The sequence below is a fragment of the Brachyhypopomus gauderio genome, unplaced genomic scaffold, assembly GCF_052324685.1.
Source record: "Brachyhypopomus gauderio isolate BG-103 unplaced genomic scaffold, BGAUD_0.2 sc69, whole genome shotgun sequence".
Lineage (NCBI taxonomy): Eukaryota > Metazoa > Chordata > Actinopteri > Gymnotiformes > Hypopomidae > Brachyhypopomus > Brachyhypopomus gauderio.
In genome coordinates, this window is record NW_027506890.1 from 386,472 (window position 1) to 407,314 (window position 20,843).

At 40.8% G+C, this 20,843-nt stretch overlaps 2 protein-coding genes and 1 long non-coding RNA gene across 3 annotated transcripts; 1 reads left to right on the forward strand and 2 right to left on the reverse strand.

The window, feature by feature from the left end:
• Positions 1-7: 7 nt before the first annotated feature.
• peds1b (plasmanylethanolamine desaturase 1b) lies at positions 8-6,996 on the reverse strand. Its single transcript, XM_076989708.1, has 6 exons — positions 6,800-6,996; positions 5,130-5,249; positions 4,839-4,930; positions 4,432-4,576; positions 4,037-4,249; positions 8-3,906 (listed from the first exon to the last, which is right to left on the reverse strand). The coding sequence occupies exons 1-6, from the start codon at positions 6,933-6,935 to the stop codon at positions 3,785-3,787; spliced, it is 828 nt and encodes a 275-aa protein (XP_076845823.1). The 5' UTR covers positions 6,936-6,996; the 3' UTR covers positions 8-3,784.
• A 1,867-nt stretch (positions 6,997-8,863) lies between these two features.
• On the forward strand, positions 8,864-10,447 carry cebpb (CCAAT enhancer binding protein beta). The gene has a single exon (XM_076989615.1). The coding sequence runs from the start codon at positions 9,101-9,103 to the stop codon at positions 9,938-9,940; it is 840 nt and encodes a 279-aa protein (XP_076845730.1). The 5' UTR covers positions 8,864-9,100; the 3' UTR covers positions 9,941-10,447.
• A 5,258-nt stretch (positions 10,448-15,705) lies between these two features.
• LOC143491012 (uncharacterized) lies at positions 15,706-18,566 on the reverse strand. Its single transcript, XR_013125064.1, has 4 exons — positions 18,421-18,566; positions 18,269-18,320; positions 17,858-17,896; positions 15,706-17,477 (listed from the first exon to the last, which is right to left on the reverse strand). It is a non-coding gene; the product is annotated as an uncharacterized LOC143491012 (long non-coding RNA).
• Between the last annotated feature and the right edge of the window lie 2,277 nt (positions 18,567-20,843).

Below are 20,843 nucleotides of genomic sequence, written 5' to 3' on the forward strand. Positions count from 1 at the left end.
AACTAGAGATATCTCTCAGTTTATTACTTTCATTATAAATATAATGTATACATGGTAACATTACAGTCTTCCTAATGGGAGACAACAGAAAGGCATTAAGGCATTGTTTTTTAGCATTTTAGTTGACCACCAGAAAAACCCACTTAACCCCAAATCACATCAGAATTGGCAACCTGGAACAAAAACTAAATTCCAATAACTTAACAGATTTCGAGGTGTGAGGCAATATCACAGTAGACTGTGCCAAAGACACAAAGTACCTGCAATAAACTGTTTTCCTCTGCACTTCAACTCAACAAATATAAACATGTTAGATGGGTCATAGAAAATCTAATGGACAGTAAATGCAGCCGACCCCTTTAACCGTTTCAGATTAAATGCATCCATGTTTTACAATTTAAAACATTCATAAGCGTACGAGTGAAAACCAACAGAAAGAAAAATCCCCATTACAAAGAGCCACATACGTATATTAGAGCAGATCCAGAAGTTCAAGCACCTTCACTTAAAGCAATCACCCAACACACCTTCTGCACACTACAATAACCAACGTTATGACACTTCATAGGCAAGTCGCTCAAGTTTCTGCAGGTTTAACTTCCCAAGTGAGAGATTTACAGGCTCATAGTTAAACACCACACTGCAACACATGAGCTCTCAAGTCATTTATACATCATCACAACTAAAGGGCCGTCCTGTAATCTTTTCCCCCCAGTGTTAGCATGTTGGCATATAGGGAATCTAGTGGGCAATGATTCACCATAAAATATTGCTGAACATCACTATTTATAGCCTAAAGATCAAATACACCACTAATAGAACACTTAACATCTCTATTATTATTATTATTATTATTAACTATTGATTTTTCTCCAATTGGAACAGTGATGTCAGAGATATGTTAGGAAGTTTCTACAAGTGCCAAAATTCAACATTTAATTGCACCAATACATAATAGACCCAGTTCTGCGGTCTCCCCCAAATCAGCAAACCCATTTCTGTATAGTGAAGGGACCTTCTCTGTGAAACGGAAGTGCTTCTGTGACAGTCATGGAATGCTGAATCATTCAGCTCCCCATGGTTTACATTAACACCAGTGTAAACACACTATAGCATGACAAACAAGTATGTTAAATTACACCAAATAATTTTCAAATTATAAAAAGGACCACTTTCACAAACATAAACCCATTAGAAAAAATATCCTTCACAACAAATAGAAAATATAATAAATACACATATATAAGGGTTTGGTGTACATAGAATTTCACAAATCTTCCACCTTTTTAATCAGTCGGTCTGATTGGTGCCATTGGTTTCCTGGCAAGAGACTAATGAATTTAAAAATAATTTACATTACTGTAGAAACCACTGATAATTGTTCTGGTGCTCAATTGTAATTTGTAAAAAGAGGTAAGGGTGACCTTTACTATACCTTTTCAAATACTGACCTATCACATATTCTAACAGAACTAGTTAAATAAAATGATGTTTTGTTGGGTCCTTTTGGGGGGAGAGGAATCAATGTGATTTGGTAGGGCTATTCAAGAACATTCTGTTAAAGCCATAGAGGAGATATAAAGCTGGAGAATACAAGATGGCACACCTAAAACATTTGACCATGTGATGTTTAAAAACGCAATTAATTGCAGTGCTTCAAATATAAAAGCTTATTTATCCAACAAAGGTAGATATCCACCTCAGTCACCATTACCAGAGATCAGGGTTGTTTAATTGAACATTTAAAGGGTAGTGCTAACCCCACAGAGAAGCATGTGAATCCTCTGTAGAGGATCCCTAGTTAAAGGTGTGGGTATTGGTGAAAGAAGTGGAGGTCTACCGAGTTGGAGGAAATGCCAATAAACCTTTTTGGTGACGACAAAGTGTATTAATCTAATCTCAATTGACTGCATCTGTACCATATGGTCAAAATAAATAATTTTAACATGCCCATTTTAGTATAATGTCCTTAAAATGAAACATTTATAATGGGAGTCTATGGGCAGCTGCTACTTAAAAAGCCACAGAAATTAATGTCCAGTGAAATTACCCATACACACCAGATGCAGTCGATTGGGATTAGGTTGACATGGTTGAGTATTCCTTTAACAAGAAGGCTTTCCGCATGACAAATATAAACCAATATGTACATACATTACTATAACAAATGCTGGATTCATCTGTATGTTTAAGCTTTTCTAATTCAAGCATCTCTGGTGCATTTTTATGGAAAATACTAAAACTATTGAACAGTTTCACATTGTGCAGAAGTCATACATATAAACAATTATCCTAATTGGCAGACATATTGAAGCTCTCAAGGAAAATTAATTTTTATATCATATAAACTAACAGATTAAGATAAATGGCTGTTCTAGTAAATCAGCATCACTTGATGGATTTTGATGTTATTCAAAAATACATAAATACAACAGTGTAAATGATTCATTGTCCAGTTAGGGAGCCATTATAAATGGCTTTAGAGCAAGCCGTGTGACCACATATGAGTGTTAATGGGTATATGTAACCATAACACTAAAGTTACCTCTAAAGTTAAGAATCCTCCATACTGAAATTATATGCTTTGGAATGACTAAATATGCCCAAACTGACCTAAACATCTGCACTGCTCACATGGGCAAATAACAGTGCTTTTAACATCTGGGCACTTAACAGAAGAAAGCAAATTAATATTACAAAATGCCTTAGTCAATGGGTCTGCCATGCCTATTTATATTTAGCACATAATTTAAGAACAGACAAATATTCATATGTAACTGAGCCTGTACAAATCTTTCCTATGAAACAAATTGGCTTAAAGCATGTTTTTATCTTATGGTACAGGTAAGATCAATAAATCTTACCATGATGAGTCAATGGCTAAATCGAAATATGACCCAGAGCAAATGTAAGCCATTTCACTTGGTCGTGTTGTGTGTGCAGCTGTGTGTGTCTCGAGTGTAATGATTACAAGGCATAAGCTAAAGGCCTGGCACGGAGTATACCTGGAGTGTGTCATAGTGTGGCGTGGGTGTGGAGTGCCTCTGTCTCTTCTGTGAGCGCTGCACAAAGGAAGATGTGCCTAGGAAAGACTGCATGTGCAACTGCCATTTCTGTTCAGACACCAGAAACAGGTCAAGACATCAAATGTCGGCCCTCCGTCGCCATGAGCCCACGTGTCCCTTTACAAGTGCTGTGGGGGGACAGTTTCCTCCCATTAGCCTATAAACAGTGAGGGGTAAGAGGCTCATATTACACTCATCAGCCAAACTTTTGAAACGAGACCAGCCAACCTGTAATGATCTGGAAACAAAAAAAGGCAGAGCATCTTTAAAAAAAAAGGCATCTGTTTAAACTGAAATGCACTTCTGTTCAAGTAGTTAAATGTGGATCTTCCAGGGTTTTTTTTGCACTTTGAAAGAGTTCTATACGTTTATGTTGAGTTTTTTGACAGGGCTTTTGTTTGGATGATTTATACCCAAGGGGGTTAAATGGCTTCTCTGAATTCAAATCAAATCTGAGAGCAAAATGCTCCTACATAAGTACTTAGCAGTATTGCTTTTGAGCACTCTATTGAGTTCCCTCCTCCTTTCCTCTTTGTGGGCTTGGAGTTTTTGGAGCATTTTTGCTGTCCATTCAGTCTCAGGTCAGGTTGGCAAGCTTTCATTGACTCCACTGCTTCAGGAGGCAGAAGAGAATAGAATGGGGAAGAAAAAAAAGATGGAGGCCCGTCCCCTGTGCAGATGGGTGAGGTAGGAAAGGGAAGCGTAGCACCACCCTGAGGTTACTGGGTCTTCTGGGCCCACTTCAGGTCATCAGATCTGGGTTTCTCTCCCGTGACACCCTGTATGATGTCCTCCAGACTCCTCCAGAAGCCAAGTTTCTCCAGTGGGTAGTTCAACCAGCCTGGACTCACACACAAGCACACACACACAATTTCAATAAACACACATTTTTTTTATCCTTCAATGGCATAGATGCTGTCCATGTCTCATTTAACACGAAAGCCCGTGTGGACGCGTGCGCATTTGCTCACCGGTGGTAATGCAGAAATAAGTCTCGTGAGGTGCTACATGGTGTACTCTGTGGTGTTTGCGAGGGAGGATGATGTGCAAGTCCTGCAGGAGGATGACCCATCGTGGCAGGCCAAAATACGTGTGCGACCACTTATGGATCTGATTGGTCAGCGTCACAAAGATGGCCAGAGCAAACAGATAGCAGTACCAGGGGTAGACTCGATAGAGCTCCACTGGAAAACAAAGAAAGGAAGAGAAACAATGACAGAGAGAATAGATGGGACACAAGACAAGAACCACACGCAAGTCAGTCCATGATAAAAATGGTGCAAGTTAAAATGTTCTTTTAAGCAAGATCTGAAATCCTAAGAGGCAGGGAGGGGCCCGAGACAAAGCCTCTGGCCAGCTGTCTTACCTGGGCTTAACGTGTGAAAGTTGAAGGCCATGTTAGCCAAGGGAACAATAGTTAACATGCAATTATCACCATTTGTCTCAATGAAATCATGTCGGGTGATAGCAGTGGGATCGATGTGATGTTCTCGAAATGGCCGGATGAAGGCCTAGGAAAGGGGCAGAGAGAAGACAGAAGTCCTAACGGAATCTTAAATATTTATTGTATCCCAAAATCTTGAATGATTTAAAACAAAATGCAAAACACACTTTGTTACTCTTCTATGCAGCTGTTAAGGCTATTTTACTGAGAGCCGTTTTACTTTGAAATAGCCCTTATAAATTCCACTGTCGTTATGTGACTTTTACAGTGCAGATGTGAATACATGGGTAGGTTTGAAAAGTTAAACAATTTCCAATCCTTCCCCGTACCTTTCCAAAGATAGGCAGATCCACGGACCCCCACGTGTCAGCACCCCAGTGAACCAATCCAGATGCAAAGTCTGCCGTTAAGATTCCCGCTACTATGTTTTCACACACAGATGCAGACGTAAATGCACACATAAGCAAAATGACACAAATGAATAATAATACAAACAAAAGTCTACTTAATAATAAAATTTGGTCATCTATTTTAGATGTTTTTACATTTTGCACCCATTTGATCTTCAGGACAGTTCAGTCATGTTAGTCCATGATGATATGTGTCTGTGTGATACTCACCAGTTCCCAGGAGGATGTACCAGATATGGCCCAGGTGGAAGAGAGTGATGAGATGAAAGAAGTTAAAGGCCATGAGTGCAAAGCAAAGAACAACACTGATCCACTCCTGGCACCTCTTACCTACCCAAGGAAGAGGGAAACATGAGAGAGTGACAGTGAGAAAATCCCTCAAACCACAAAACACACACAAACCAGCTTAAACATCCTGCCTCTGTGATGTTTACATCACATTGTTTCAGTAGCAAGTTTACATAGAAATACAATTTCTGTATTCGTGTACGCAAAAGCTGTTCACAGCTGTGGGCATGCACGTACGTGTGGGCGTGCACGTACGTGTGGGCGTGCGTGCACAATTCTGCTGGGACAACGCCTTGGCACTGAAGACTGTAATTTGATTTCTGTGCATTCCCTTTACTCCTTCTCGCTCATTGTTTGAGGACTGAGGATTGTTTAGCTACTGTAGATACATAAAGACCAATTCATAGCCCAGCACGCGTGATCAGGTCATTGAGAGCTCCTCCCACTGGAGTTATCTGTACTGCCCTCGCCAGCCAGACTGTGGCCACATCAGTCCATGCGCCGCTAGGCATGGAAAGAATTAATCAACTGGCTTTTGCTCTTGCACTCTTACTGGAAAGACTCACTGTTCTGTGTTCATTCCTGCACAATCAGAGCGTGAAAGTCAGACCTTTCACATTCTGCTGCCTGGTGACCTTTTCCATAACTGCAAAACATCTGAACAAGGAAAAAGATGTTTCAAAGCCCTGCTACTCTTCTTATACGCTGCTGCGCCTTTCATTTCTACCACAAAGGGGTAAACACTGGAAACCTCTGTGCAATGCCAAAATTCTGGTTTGAACTATTGCCTTCATCACAGGCACAGCTAGTGAGACCATGAACCTGGGACACTCCACACCACCATAGCCCAATTCATTATTTCATAATAATGCATTTTTGCATTTGTGATGTTACATGTGTTTGCTACACAGTAACCTACTTTTTGCAGTTTCTGTTTAAAAAAAGTCTCTAAATCACACCTGGTCATTAAAAACCTGTCATACACAATAATGCACTGGCCCGCCTCCTGCCAAGTGATCTACGAGGCTCTTCGTGAACTTTAGGAATCGATACTCAGGATATAAACACCTCAATGCAAATTGTAAAAGATATTCTCCAGTAAACAGTACCGCCACGGTACACAGCGCTCCCCGTGTGAACGCACACGCCTCTCACAACTTTCACATGGAAGTGAAACAGCGAGTGTGAGCAGTCTAGTCGGTTCCAGGACAGCTGCGTGATGATGACTCAACTCCGGCTGAAAACACGAAGATGGCGAAACCTCACGATCATAATTCATACAGCCAGACAGATTTTATTTCCCACACCGGTATATTTAACAGACATGTCCGCGCGGTACTGGCACTACTGGGGGTTTAACTAGTTAGCGAAGCGAGCTAACCAGACAGCCAGTTCACCTACAAACCATACGTGGCTCTGGCTCCTATTTTGAACAGTGTCAGGTTAAATCCGCGCCCTAAACTATCCCAACTACCTCTACCTCACTCCGGTGTAATGAACCGCTAAATGCTACGAGCTAGCCGCCCGGCTAGTCCGTCAGTTAGCAGGCTGGCTAAATGACGTCCACCGACACGCAAGACCTCCGTTCTCACCGGGTGAATATAAATTGGCGAGCTCCTGGGCTCCTGCGTGCTGGGGGCCCCATCTTGCGGAAGCGCGAACTAGCGAACTTGGCTCGGTTTCCTGAAAGTTCCCTCCGTCGTCGTTGTCGTCCGAGCCGCTCGCCATGTTCGTCCAGGACTGCTCCCTCTCGCGGGTTGGGCAGCTCGCGACGGACGCGTCGCGCGCTCCGTCTAGAAGCCACGCCCCTGTCGCCTCGTTCACGTTTCCGTGTTCAGCCAATCAGCAATCGGTTCAAACTTCCATTGCTCGGACCATTTGCCAATGAGGTGATACCAATGGGTGATACACGCAAAAATATTTATACGTATTTTCTAACCCCACCCGTGTGCGACCAATCAGAAAACGACTGGAAATGTTTTATTGTGGATTAACCAAATGATGATACCCTAGAGACCTTTCCACAACCAAACCAGTTTTGATAGTATAAATATGCCTAATCAAGTTCTTTGTAATTTCTTTGTATATACAACAATGTAAAAAAGGCCATTCTCTTCGGTCATTCCATCTCAAAATGAAATATAAAGAGATATAAAAGCTTTAGTAACAAATTAAAATTTGCAGGCTTTGCCACTTGAGACAGTCACCGTGGCATTCCAACTTCACTTGCAGCGACGCCATAATGTCCACTAGGTGTCAGTATAGTTATTATTTTGAGGGAGTTGGGGACGCTGGGGAAGATGTGTGTCATAATGTATCAAGTCCACACACACACACATATATATATTTAATATATATATATATATATATATATATATATATATATATATATATATATATATATATATATATATTGTCCAATAGTCCAATACTATTGTTGTAGTCCTGTCCCATGCAGAGCAGACTCCATGCTAACCAAGCACCTAACATATGAGCAACAATACAATAAAAATGTCTCAATTCATGTAGCCTACTTATTTTTTATTAAACATGTACACTATTTAACTTGGCAAGTGCTGTGGAGATTCCTCTGCTTCTGCCAAAAATTAAAGTTTTTCTTTTTTTTAAGTCAACAGTGTAAGCTAGGCGTGTCAGGTTACAATCCTGGAGGGCCATAACACTTCAAACATTTTCTATGATTTAGGCTGATATTTAACTAATAATTAAATTACCATGGTTTTAATAGATTGGTTTGAATGTGTTAAGACAGAGAAAACACAAAATACCTACTTGAGTTTGACACCCATGTCCTAAATCTATTTGCAACCCCTGTGAAGATCTTTTCAGGTTATACTTGCATGTAGACACCACAACCTGACAAGATCTTCACAGGGGTCGTCAGGCAGGCACCTACTTTCAACTGTGTTTTGCTGAATTAATTTAGCCCACAACACCTCCAGAAGGCTCAACTGTGAAATGTTGGTGACCTCAGACCCACCCCCTCCATAAAGTAACCACACACGAACCTCTTTAGTTATAAACCCTCGTTGACCTCCTTGATGAATAAAGTTGTACCCAGACCAGCTGACACCATCCTCAGTGCCACCAGTTCCACGTTGGCTTTATTGTATATCCTTCGGTTCTTCATTAATCCGAGACACTGAAATCATTTCTGAACCTTTCCAACTTTACATTTCCCCCACTGCCCTCATCCACATCCTCAAAAACCATAAACCATAACTCCATCAGCAAGCATGCATACAAATCCATATATATATATATATATATATATATATATATATATATATATATATATATATATAAAACGTGTTGTAGCCTATTTATTTTTGTGACAGGTTATTTGTTAAATAGCTTACATTTTTTCAAACCTTTGATCTACTTTCTGCTTTGAGCCATCTTGATTCCATGTTTCAAAATGTGCTAATGTTTTTTCTTTTCTTGTACGATAACTTCATTGTTTTATAATATTTACTATTTCGCTTGTTTCTTATATTGAGGAGAACAGGGAAATTACATGCAACCTCCGTAAGAGTTCAGGGATCAGGTTTAGGCCGGTTTACCCGCTGTTTTTTGACGGCACCGAATCGTCACGTCAGACAGGTTTCCGCCCACCTCTACTATATAAACACTAACTTCGAAACATGGGAAACCGACAGCGCGTTTCTAATCAAGCACGCGAAGGAACTACCGAACAGACTAGACTGCTCTCATCACTATATTTATCACTAACGTGTAAATATAAATATATTTAGTCGCTCAGGCTATGCTTTTTGTTTAGACTGTCGTTTTCCTACGCGTCTGTAGTTGTAAATTCGCCAGGGCGATCGGACCCTGATTCTTCTCCTGCCGCAATCCGGCGGGTGTTAAGATCCATGGAAGTGGTGGGTATTTACGAAAGGGACTGCCTTGCTTTCCACACTGGCAACAGTATCAGTCCCGTCAGCGACGGCGTATACAAGCAACCCACTGACGGCTCGATGACGAAACTCGGTATCTCCGAGCACGAGAAGGCGATAGATTTCAGCATCTACTTGGACTCCGCTCTTCAGTACCAGCAGCTCGTCAGCCAGGACGAGGCGCAGCCCGGGGAACTCTTCTCTGACTTTCTTTCAGAGGACGCCAAGAACAAGAGGGTTGCGGCGCTGCAGAATTACAAGAACTACATATCCCTGGCAGACCACGAACCGAACCATCTCGGCTATCCTGCACTGCAGGAGACGCGGGTCGACACGGTTTTCAGCCCGGACTTTCTTGGCAGTTTTGGGAAGAATCACTGGAGAGGCGACTTGAACGAAGAGCCACGGATGGATAACTCAGGAGGCTTTGACATGCGCTCGTATCTGCAGTACCAGGCGGCTCCTAGCGGGAGTCTCGGAAACATTTCCACAGCGTCTTCGTCTTGCTCCAGCCCCCCAGGTACACCAGCCCCGCCAGGTAAGGGAGGTTCACCTCAGCCTGGCGGCAAAATGCCCTCGATGGGCAAAGGGAAGAAGAGACTGGACAAGGACAGTGAGGAGTATAGACAACGCCGGGAGAGGAACAATCTTGCCGTGCGCAAAAGCAGAGACAAAGCCAAAATGCGCAATCTGGAGACGCAGCATAAAGTGCTGGAGCTTGCCGCCGAAAACGACCGTTTACAGAAGCGCGTGGAGCAGCTGTCACGAGAGTTGGCCACGCTGCGAAACCTGCTCTCCGCCACCGGTCAGTGCTAACAGTAGGCTACTACGCCGTCCACCATCGGAGAAAGCCGCTGGTACTTCACGAGCCTTTATACAGATGACTGTAAAATTGGTTCTAACAAGTGTACATTTTACAAATGAGTTAATTCTAAGTGGCAACAGCTCTTAATGAAAATGTGTATGTTTACAAGCGCGAGAGAGCATGTAAAGTGGACTTGGCGCCTGGATTGCGCAACAGTCTCCCCATGCTTGGTGACTTGTCACTAAGGTGTTCTGGAAGCCCTATCATGTATTTGGTCTGTACAGTATTTTTGTACGGGTAAAATATCTACTGTTTAATACTCTGTTATTTAAATACCTTTTCCCCATATCTGGGGCAGTGGCCATCAAGGGAAGAGTTGTACTGCAGAGGTATGATGCAACTCATTGTAACAGTATTGGCAATGCAATGAAGTAGTGTGCAAAAAATGAATAAGGGTACATGTGTTCTAATGCTATATAATATTTTATTGAATTAAATGATTTTTACTTCTCTTTGAACCTGTTTGTGTAATTGCTTCTTTTTACCTTGACTCTAATCAGAGTCACACCCCTCTTGTTGTGTAGGATGAGCTGTCACGTTACATATGCCTCCTTTAGATACATTGAAATAACCTTTCACATAAAAAATACAATTATGCAGAGATGGTGGTATGTGGTTTGAATCCGTTCTTATTTGGATAACCATTTTTAACATCAAATTGAAAGATTTATAGGGAGAGAAAAGAAAAATAATGCTACATTCTGTCGTAATGTTAAGTCAATGTGTGTTGATACTGCAGAGGCATCTAAAATACCTCCATCGCTCAAAATCTCAATTTCAGTATACATATGCTTTTAAACACATCGCATATCTGTGTATAATTCAACAAATGAATACATTATTTTTATATTTGGTGAATATATTTTGTATGCCTGTTGTAACAAAGAAGAGTATTTTCCTAAGATACTGAAGACTTTCTAGGGCTTGTTACAGGTTTGTCCTTTGTCCACCCCTACCAGCAGTAAAGCAGAATAATCTAAAGCACACAGATACTGTCAATAGTCTAGTGAGTTCAGTGCTCTCAGAAAGTATGGGTCAAGGCTGGATCAACATTTATCTGGTAGCAGCCCCCAAAACAACCACAGTGTTGCAGCTGGTTCTTCTATATACACACACATATGCATACAAATGGAAGGAGACTAATAAGACAAAAAGGGTCATTTGGTACTGGTGCATTTGTAAAAAATAAAATCTTAATAGCATGACATTAAACACCCCAAACATCTTTACAAGTGTAAATGTATACCAAAAAAGGTACATGCGTTGTAGGATCCAGATTAGAGTATGCATGAGGAATAGGGGAAGGTTAGGTGATCTTTGTCATCGTGTAGACATGAAAACGTTCACTTGGCATGAAAACCATTTAACAATACCCTGTCAATAACCTGTCTTTTCAAGCCATAAACCCTTCACCTTTAAAGTGACCTTCAGTCCACCACTAATAAACACTGCAATATCAATATCATGACAGTATCATATCAAAAAGAGTGATTTTAATTTTTGATGTAATTTTTCTGACGGAAAATAACGCTATCCTTAACATTATAATTTAAAAGCAAAATTCATGCCAGGAGCTTGTATTGCGTTTAAAATAACCCTCAAATGCAGGTCACTCCACTGATGCTGAAGCACCTCATCAGTGATCAGCGTGTAGTTATCATGACCATGCATTTCCAGCTACAGAGATAAATAAACAAATGTGGGCCAGGTTTCCCCCCAAGCCCTGATGCTATAACAACACAATATAATAAGAGGCATTGCATCACAGTGTAGGCCACAGCATTAGATATTTTGTCTATGGGATGTTGAATTAATTACAATTTTTTGTTGTTGTTGTTGTTTTATGGTGTTGTCCTAGCCCTGTAGATATGGAATGATTGAGAGCTATACAAGCATTAAGCTCCGAAGGGCGAGAGAGGAAGAAGGAACCTGACCGACAGGTGATGACCAGTCAGTGAGGGGAAGAAGGCCCCCCCTCATAAGTGTTCATCTCCATGACAATGGAGGGTGGAAGAGTGAGAGAGGAATATGGAGTGGGGGTGGGATGAGAAGAGGGCATGAATCTGAAGCATGTATGTTTAAAAGATAGACTGAGATACCATTTTTATAGCTACACCTCTTCCAAAGCTATAGCTAAATACTACAAATGCGTTTTCATTCATTTCTGTATGGTCAGAAAACTACAAAGCAGGTGTACCTAATAAAAGGTATTTAATATACATTGTAATTATATCAATATAATAATAATAATAGAATTGTCTAACCCCATTTTATATCTTAATTAAATTTATTTTGATGTTACAACCATGTTTATTCTGTATCTGGTCTCCATAAAAGTGCTGCATACAATCTGTACACATGTTTACACTTCCTTTCAAATGAATTTTTAGTTGGGTTTAACATTTGATGAATCTGAGGGTTACATTTGTGAGCACGTATATCCTTTGTGACGTTTAAACATTATATATTAAGCTGATGATGCCATACGTAACTAAGAAACTCTAAACCATAGGTTTTTATGTTTTACAGTCTGATAATGAAACGCCCATCACAGACCTGATGAAATTGTCTTGTTTTGAGTAGAACATTTCACAACACTTCTCATTTTGGAGGAGGATAGCAGGGTTGCAGTGTGTTGCCCAATACTTCCAACTTCCTTCTCCTTCAAAGTGGGCCCAGCTTTCACAAGCACTGCGTGAGCACAGCTACTGATCACACATAGGCTAAGTGTATAAAACAATAAACACTGTGATTTTGAATGAATATTACAGTTTCACCTGTTCTGAATAAAAGCATATTATTAAGAATTTTTCAGTCCATTGAGAGAACTGCTTCATACTTCATAGATATTTCCATGTGTTTAGAGTAATGTATGAATTCATTAAACCCATTTGACATACATATTTGACACAAGGCATTTACGCAGTTTACAATCATATATGTTCTTACTACAGTGTTGTCATAGCCTGTTCTGAACTAACATACACAATTACATTGACCACAGTATATAGGCCACACAATGCCACAGAATCAAGATGCACATAGCGGTTACAATTTTATTCATGTAAATTATCCACATATTCGTGATTCCTCTTTAAAAATGCTATAAACTAGCTTAGACTCCGTCCGAGGTCAACATAATTTTCACTTTTGTTAAAATGGAAAGCTGGGAAACAACAGTTTGAATCACCTAATCAGAAAACATGCAGTGTAAACCTTCATCACAGCAGCGTAACGACTGCTTCTCTCATTTAAGTGACCTACTATTGACAGACATGGTTCACCATGTAACTGCTTTTGATTGCACTGGGCACTGAAAACACGACCCTGCAGAATCACCACAGAATATTCGAAATGCTACTATGCCAACCATTTTGAAAATGCATGTAACATTATATTCCAAGTTTCTTTTGCGCGCGTGAAAGGACTGGTGTGGGTGTTCTGGAACATAAAGGGTCAACAATTCGGTCCCGCCTCCTGGAATCACGGCGTCCTGTCTCAAGATGCAGGGTTCGCGCGGACGGGGTTTTCCAGAACAGTTTCTTCGTACCCTCCCAGAGAACAAAGACCCGCCTACTTTTGTTCCCAACAAGAGTTTACCGGCAGCGGCGGGGCGGCTGTCCGTAAACGGAACATTGCGTAATATCTACAGCTAAACAAACTATCCCAAAGCTACTTCGATTGGCTGGGTAACCTCTTACATCTCAAGAGGCGAAAAGATCCCCACATCCGTTATATTGCTGACCTACAAATTTACCTGGTCGGAAATCCAAATTTCACTTTTTTAATATACCTGTAGTCTGGTTCAAGGGTATCTTGAATTTTGACCTATCTACTGTATCTAGGATGCATTCTGTGAACAGATGGCAAGTCGCTCTGGATAAGAGTGTGTTAAGTGCCTTAAATGTAAATTTCATAAAAGTCCCATTTCCAATTATAGGTACTTGGAAATTTCCTCTCTAGGATATGTGTTAGCCCACAATGTCCATTGCAACCATTTAATTAAATATTTTCTGAACACGTTTTAGCGTGTGCTGTCATTAACTCACTGTCCTGGAAATTTTAATTGCATCAAGTCCTTACATCGACATTCTACTACTTTGGCCTACACACTTGTCGGAGCGCATGCGCACTAACAATTGAGAGGTCCGCTCAATGTGTGCGTTACATCGACAGAACACTGGAAGTGTAATGTCAATATCTATTACAGGACTTGACGTTGGAAAAATTAAAGTCCTGCTAACCATATTTATTCCATTTACTTGCACGTTGACATGGGCATCGCTCGGTATCAAGAAACCCATACCGTGATAGCTCTGTCAGAAACAAACGGAGAAAGAAGCATCTCTAGCTGGTGTGATTTTGCTACATAAACGCCTTCCCCTAGTTTTTCTTTAGCAATTAGTCGCTGTTACAACACAATTGTAACACACAACTGGCTAACCCTTTTGAAAATAACTCCTCTTCGTGCAGCTATTGGTTCTCTTCGGGGGATCATTTGGTGGGTGAATCCGTTGTTCAAATACAAGAAACAACTCTACAGGCAAACTTGCCCAAGATAAAAACTAATGTCATCCTATCATTAGCCGAGGTCACGTCTGCAACAGTGACAGAAACTGCTTTAATAGATGTTGAGTTCACAAGATCCTTTCCAGTGGGGCTGGTAGGAAAGACACTAGTTTCCTGAACATCCCGTCGAAAATTGCTTGTGTCTCGAAAGACACTGATTTTGTAATGTCTCGATATGGTCTTTGGTATTATTACCATTGTCAGACCGAGTTCCCATTGCATATGTAAAAAAAACAAGATATGAGAGAGTAAAGTATGAAACGAATGGCGTGTAACGCATTGGACAGTGGGTAATGAAGTTTACAGCCTGTATTTATCATTCCCTGTACTACAGCGGTATTCTGCTGGAGAGAGCGGGTGAACCAGAAAGTCGGGTTGGGCGGGAACCAGAGTAGCGAGGATACTATGAGAAGTGCCGGTATGCAAGAAAACGTGAAAACTAGAAACGCCTTTGGTCCAGGACATCTCCAACCATCAATTACTCTTATCCTAAAGGGCTGTAAAATGTTAATGCAACTAGAGTTTTATCTCTTAACAACGTGAATGTAAATTGTTATAGTATTTTTACTCTTAACGATGGGATTATGTGTGCTGAAGTTAGAGTTTTGGGGCCATTTTGATATATGGAAGAAAAATAAACATTTCAAGGCTGAAAGCAGTTACTGTTCAGCTCTAGATGGTTCCACAACACTGCAAAGTAGTGTTGTCCTTTTTTGATGTTATATGGCACTGATTACCAAGCCTTTCATCAGCTGAATTGAGATGTACTAAAATTGTATATGAAAAATCATCTGTGGGTTGTACGCTCTAATCAGTTTGAGCTTTCTTTATGTGTGGGCATGCCACACATGGCAGTGTATGCATACACTGATATCCGTATTGCTAATTCTGGCACTGAACGCATGTAACCTGCATGAAAATGGAAGAATGCATTTTGGGTAGATGCATGCACAGTGGAACTCTGGGATCTTGTAAATGTAACAAGGTTATTGCTCTCGTAAGTCAGACTTGTTTTGAGCAGACCAATGGTAAACCTATGCTGAATGAGTATGTCATTACAGATCTCATGATGAACTCATTGAAGTGAGCTCGTGAAACACTGGAACTCGTGAGGACTACAGCTATGATTCATACATAGCAAATAAAGGTCCATTCACACTTCCCTTTGACACAACAAAAATAATACAAATGATCAGCAAAACAGTGAAATTGGTAGGAACTTTTTCAATGAATGGAAATACAGTGAAAATCATTCACACTCCAATATATGAAAGTACAACAACATGTAATCAGAATGCAATTCTAATCCTTTAAATAAGTTCTATTGTTTGACAGGTAACCAGTAGGTGTATTAGGTAGGTGTATCAGTAAGTGTGTTAGGTGAACATTTAAAATCTTAGCTACCCTTTCTTTAACTTTTCTTATTTTTCTGGGTTTTTTTTTTATTTCAAATTAAATGTAGGCTTGTAGAATATAACCTTCTACAATGTCATATTCATAAAACTGAAACTCCCAATCTAAAAATAGGGTCTTTTGGCAGATATTTGATTATTTCTGAGAATTTAACATTGAAGCTACTTCAGTCAACACACAAAGCAACACTGTTAAACAGCCATGTTTACTTTAACATTCTGAACTTAGCTGCCTTACCTTTGTGGTGGAATAACACAGCATGGTTTATTTGTCAAAAAAGTGCTTAAACAGCCTTAGTCATGAACTACAGAGATAAGAGCAGTGTTGCCAAACACCATGCAGTTGTGTCATGAGAACTGAAGATTATTGTTCTGATATTTTCTGTGCAGTCCAGTGTCAGAACCTAAAAATGTTAAGACAGGGTCAGTGCAGGCAGTATGTCTGGTTAGAAAAGTTACTATTGCGTGTTCTAACAATCAAAGCATTTCATGCTATACAACTGCACACAATCGATCGATTCAAGGACGACTTGATAGAACACTGCAATGTCAGCATTTTAAGAGTGGAGACCCAAAGAAAACAGCTTCCTGTTGAGAATGCATTCAGTGCAAGAACATGAGGAACTAGAAGACAACTTTTGTTTGACCTGCTAACAGGCCACAGAAAAGTTTAAGTGATATGTGTTGGTTGGTAGCACAAGTTCTCAACTGATAAACCCTAAATCTTGTCTGTGTCAAAAGGACAAATTTTTTGTTACTATGAAATGCTAATAATATGTAAATATATGGTTATTACTACATTATAATTTGAGCATGAGTGCCCAAGAAAATGGGTAAAGTACAAAAATCTACACTGTGTCCTGAAGCGGTTTCGTTTCAGATTCAGATACTGAAGAGGGGAAGCTGCTACTAGAAAGTGAACTCAGTAATCTAGCAACATCCTCCTCGCCTTCTTGCTTGTCATGCACGTATACTAGCAGCCTATGGTGTGGCCTATGGTTCTCCAGCAGGTTGATGCGGGTGATTTTAGGAAAAACCGCAGAGCGTCCATGTTGCCGGACATCCGGTTCCTTGTGGCCCTGTTGTCGGGAAGTCAGGCATAAGCGTTGTCCGTAAGGGGCGGAGTCCTGACCCACCCTCACGCTGGCCCAGATTTCAACACCAGCACACTTCTCCTATTCTGGACGCCATGGCCGTGCAGCGGCGGTGGCAGTGGGTGCTTGACGCGGTGCAAGGCAGCACGATTCACATCATAAGGCCCAGGGTTGAGCAATGGTATGCTTTCCTGTTCTTGCAACACCCGGGGAGCAGGGCTACACCCACCCAGGAACACTGCACCAAGAGTCAGTTGTGCTCACCAAGCGTTCTATTGGAGACCCTGGAAGTGTGCAGTTCGACTCCAGGGGTCATCTACTGCCACGCCCAGTTTGTGTTGGTCATTCTCCATCTCTTCATCGGTGGTCAGATAATACATGGACCAGTGACGAGCACTGGTGCACTGATATGTCTATAAATAAATTGATATGATGACCAATTGTGATAAGTTGCAGTTACTGTTCATAGTTATACACTTGCACAAGATAAACTCAAAAGGTGACGAGTGACTGCATGTGCAACACCCAATAAATTGACTTCAGGTGTATAAGTCAGTTTGCATTTACATTTAAATTTATATTTAATCTGGATTGTTTATAATTGGGTGCATTGTTGTGATGTATGTCAGATCAGTGAGTATATGTCACATATGTCACAACTAGTGTCATAAGTCTTAATCCTTAACCATTAGTCATGACATGTAAATATTATGTCAAGAGTATCTTAAAGCCTTCCAGCAGTGACCACAAAAAAACACCAACAACCTCAAACAATGAAGGTCTACACCTGTACCTCATCACAGTTCCAGGAACTCTTTTCTATGATGGATGACTGAAATACAGAAAACAACCAATCATTGACCAGGAAACATCTGATGAACTTTAGTGTTCTGCAGCATTATTGAAATTAGCAACAACTTGAATGTGTGAGCGTCAGACGGCCTGCCCTATTTTACTGTGTTCCACTTAGTAGAAGTTCGCATGCTTTTGCACCGCTGATGTGTGTTTCTGCCTCAGAGTGATGTTACTCTCCCCATGGTGCTAACGTAAATGTTGCATCTGATGTCATCGCCCCCTCGCACCATAAGATAAGCAAACAGTACAGGTCGCTCGAAATAGGACACTTTCACAATCAGATCAGATTGATACTGGCTTTGTGTGTAAGTGTGTGTGGGCATGAAAAAACCACGTCTCAAAAACTCACGTGGTGGAATCTCAACCGTCTGCCCTCAGCCTGATATTGGATCTCTTCCTTCCTGTGAAGATAATGCAAATGAGTGGAAGAAGAAAAAAAAAATACGAAAGAAAGAAATGGCTTAGTATTTTAGCACAAAGCAGGGACGAGTGAGTCATAACCTTTTCAATAGCTTTGGCTTTGGTCATGTGCCTTTGTTTGATGGATGATATTTGGAATCAGAGGCACTTCCTTTATTACTGGAAAAGGAAAGGAATGTGTGTTTTAAAAGTTGCATCAAAGGTATATATATATATCAGTAGCGAACCGTGACCATTAAACCTGGACCCGCTACCCCCCCCCCCCGAAAGAAAATTGTTTCCTCTCCTAATAAACTGCAATAAAGAACAAACTGAGATGACAGTACAGCTTTAGAAACGCAATAAACAATAATATCTGTACTAGATATCTTCTTAAGCAAAATAAGGTTCCAACAAAATAAGGTTCACAGCTCCATGTTACTCGGGAGCGGAATATGTAAACAATGCGCACGAGGGCATCAAAGGAATGAATCGAAACTAGCTAGTGGTGGTACGCTAACGACAGCTAGCGTTATCATACAGTTAAACCCGCCCACTAAGAGGGAAGATATGATTGGTCAATTTTACTGTCTACTGGTGCTCTCAAAGGACTGGTTTTAGAAATATTTGTCTAAAGCAACGAGGGGAAGATCAACAAAAAAAAATGGAGGTCAGATTTTTGAAGGTGTTTAATCAGCATCCTGGTAGGTGTATTGTACTTTTTTGTGCATTCTTTTTGACATAGTTTTAGATGTAGCTCAACATGCCATAGTGATACTCAACTGTACGTTTAAAAATAAGAAAATTTACAATTTCACACAATGAACAGGAATGACATGGCATCATGCAGTTGTGGCCTAGGGTTAATTGTGAGAGCATATAACAAAAGAATAAGGGTTAAGGTTAGGGTTAGGGTTGGGGTTAGGGTTAAGGTTAGGGTGACCCGGAGCGGACTTTCAGTGGTATGTGTATTCTTCTATCGTTCAAGTGGAATTGATTGCTTCAGGTAGTAATAGAAACATCACTGGGAGGGTATGCAAATGAATAATTATAAAATGTGAAGGGGACCCCTTCAGATTTAATGGTCTGTCCCAGTCTCTATCTCTCTCCTCTTGCTCCTCCTCTCTCTTTCTCTCTCCTGCCCTAATCACGTTCACTCTCAGAATGTCATAGGTTGTGGTTACAAGGGTAAGCTGCAGAGTTCAGTTAGACCCATATCACTGTGAGGCAGGTAAGCTAGACACCTTGACTGACATGGCTACCTTAAATCTGCCATTCAAAATAATTAATTTAGGTCATATTTGTATTTAATGTGGCTATTGTTTGTTTGTTCATTTGTTTAGACCCCAGTCAGTTTCAAGCCACAGGAATTTCAGAAAACCACAACTGCCTAACGTTCTGTTACACAGGCAGCAGACTGAAGGACACGTGCCCTTCAAGAACTTCATTGGTATGGCTCTGAATGCCAAAACCAGCAGCCAATAAAATAACTGAGCAACATCTGAATCCTCAGTGGGGTGTCAGCCATATCAGGAGGGGACCGCACTCACACACACACACACACACTAGTCACACACTTTTATCCAATGTGAAATTGTTATACAGGCCTCTTGGGGCATACAAGGCCTTGACATCAGTGAAGAATGTGCAGACAGATCTCCAGTGCTCGTGCACACCACAATGCAAGCAGGAACCCACCAGCTCTGGGGATGTTCCAGTTCCTGGTGGAGAACCCCAACCAATTAGCCACACACACCTCTGCTCAGCCCACCCAATAAGTCTCAACATCCTTATGAACTAAAGGCAAAAGTGTTGGTGCTCAGTCTGCTCCAAGAAGGTTGTTTGTAGTGTTGGCAGACAGTGGACTTAAAAGCTCTTTTATTTAGAATTGCTCTTCTCAGTATTTACACTTGCATAGCAAAACATTTATCAGGGCATTTAAGTCCAAAGATGATAACCTTAATTAAAACTGAAGGCCTTTGCCTGGAACATTTTCAGCATTAATTCCCAATTATAATGCTGGATGCACCTTATCTGTACCACATGCTATGACAAAAAAGGTATCATAGTTCAGTTTCCCTTTGACTCCTCAGCTGGGTAGGGAACTATGCACGATGCACGACTTTCATCATTAGGGTTTTAAACTATGACCCAGTGCTGCTGCCGCACGTTCTCGTAGCCCTTACCACACATCCAAAACTCCCCTCACATTTCACATGGCAATCCCTAAACACACTGCTGCACTGTATATTGTCTACTGGTAAATGCTCAAAATCAAATAAAAACTCATTACTGGCCATATACATTAAAAGCTAGAAGGGGAATACAAGTAAAGAATAATGGCTTTTACACGTAGTGCTAAATTATAAACCTAAACCGCCGTGTTTACTGTGCGAGTTCAGTGTCTAACAGGACTAAAGGTCATCATCTTTGTAAGGTGAAGTACCTTTCAGCTCTCCTTTAAGTCCATTCTACCCACAGCAACCAAAAAAAGGTTACTCATTAGATTGTAGCCTACAGCGAAT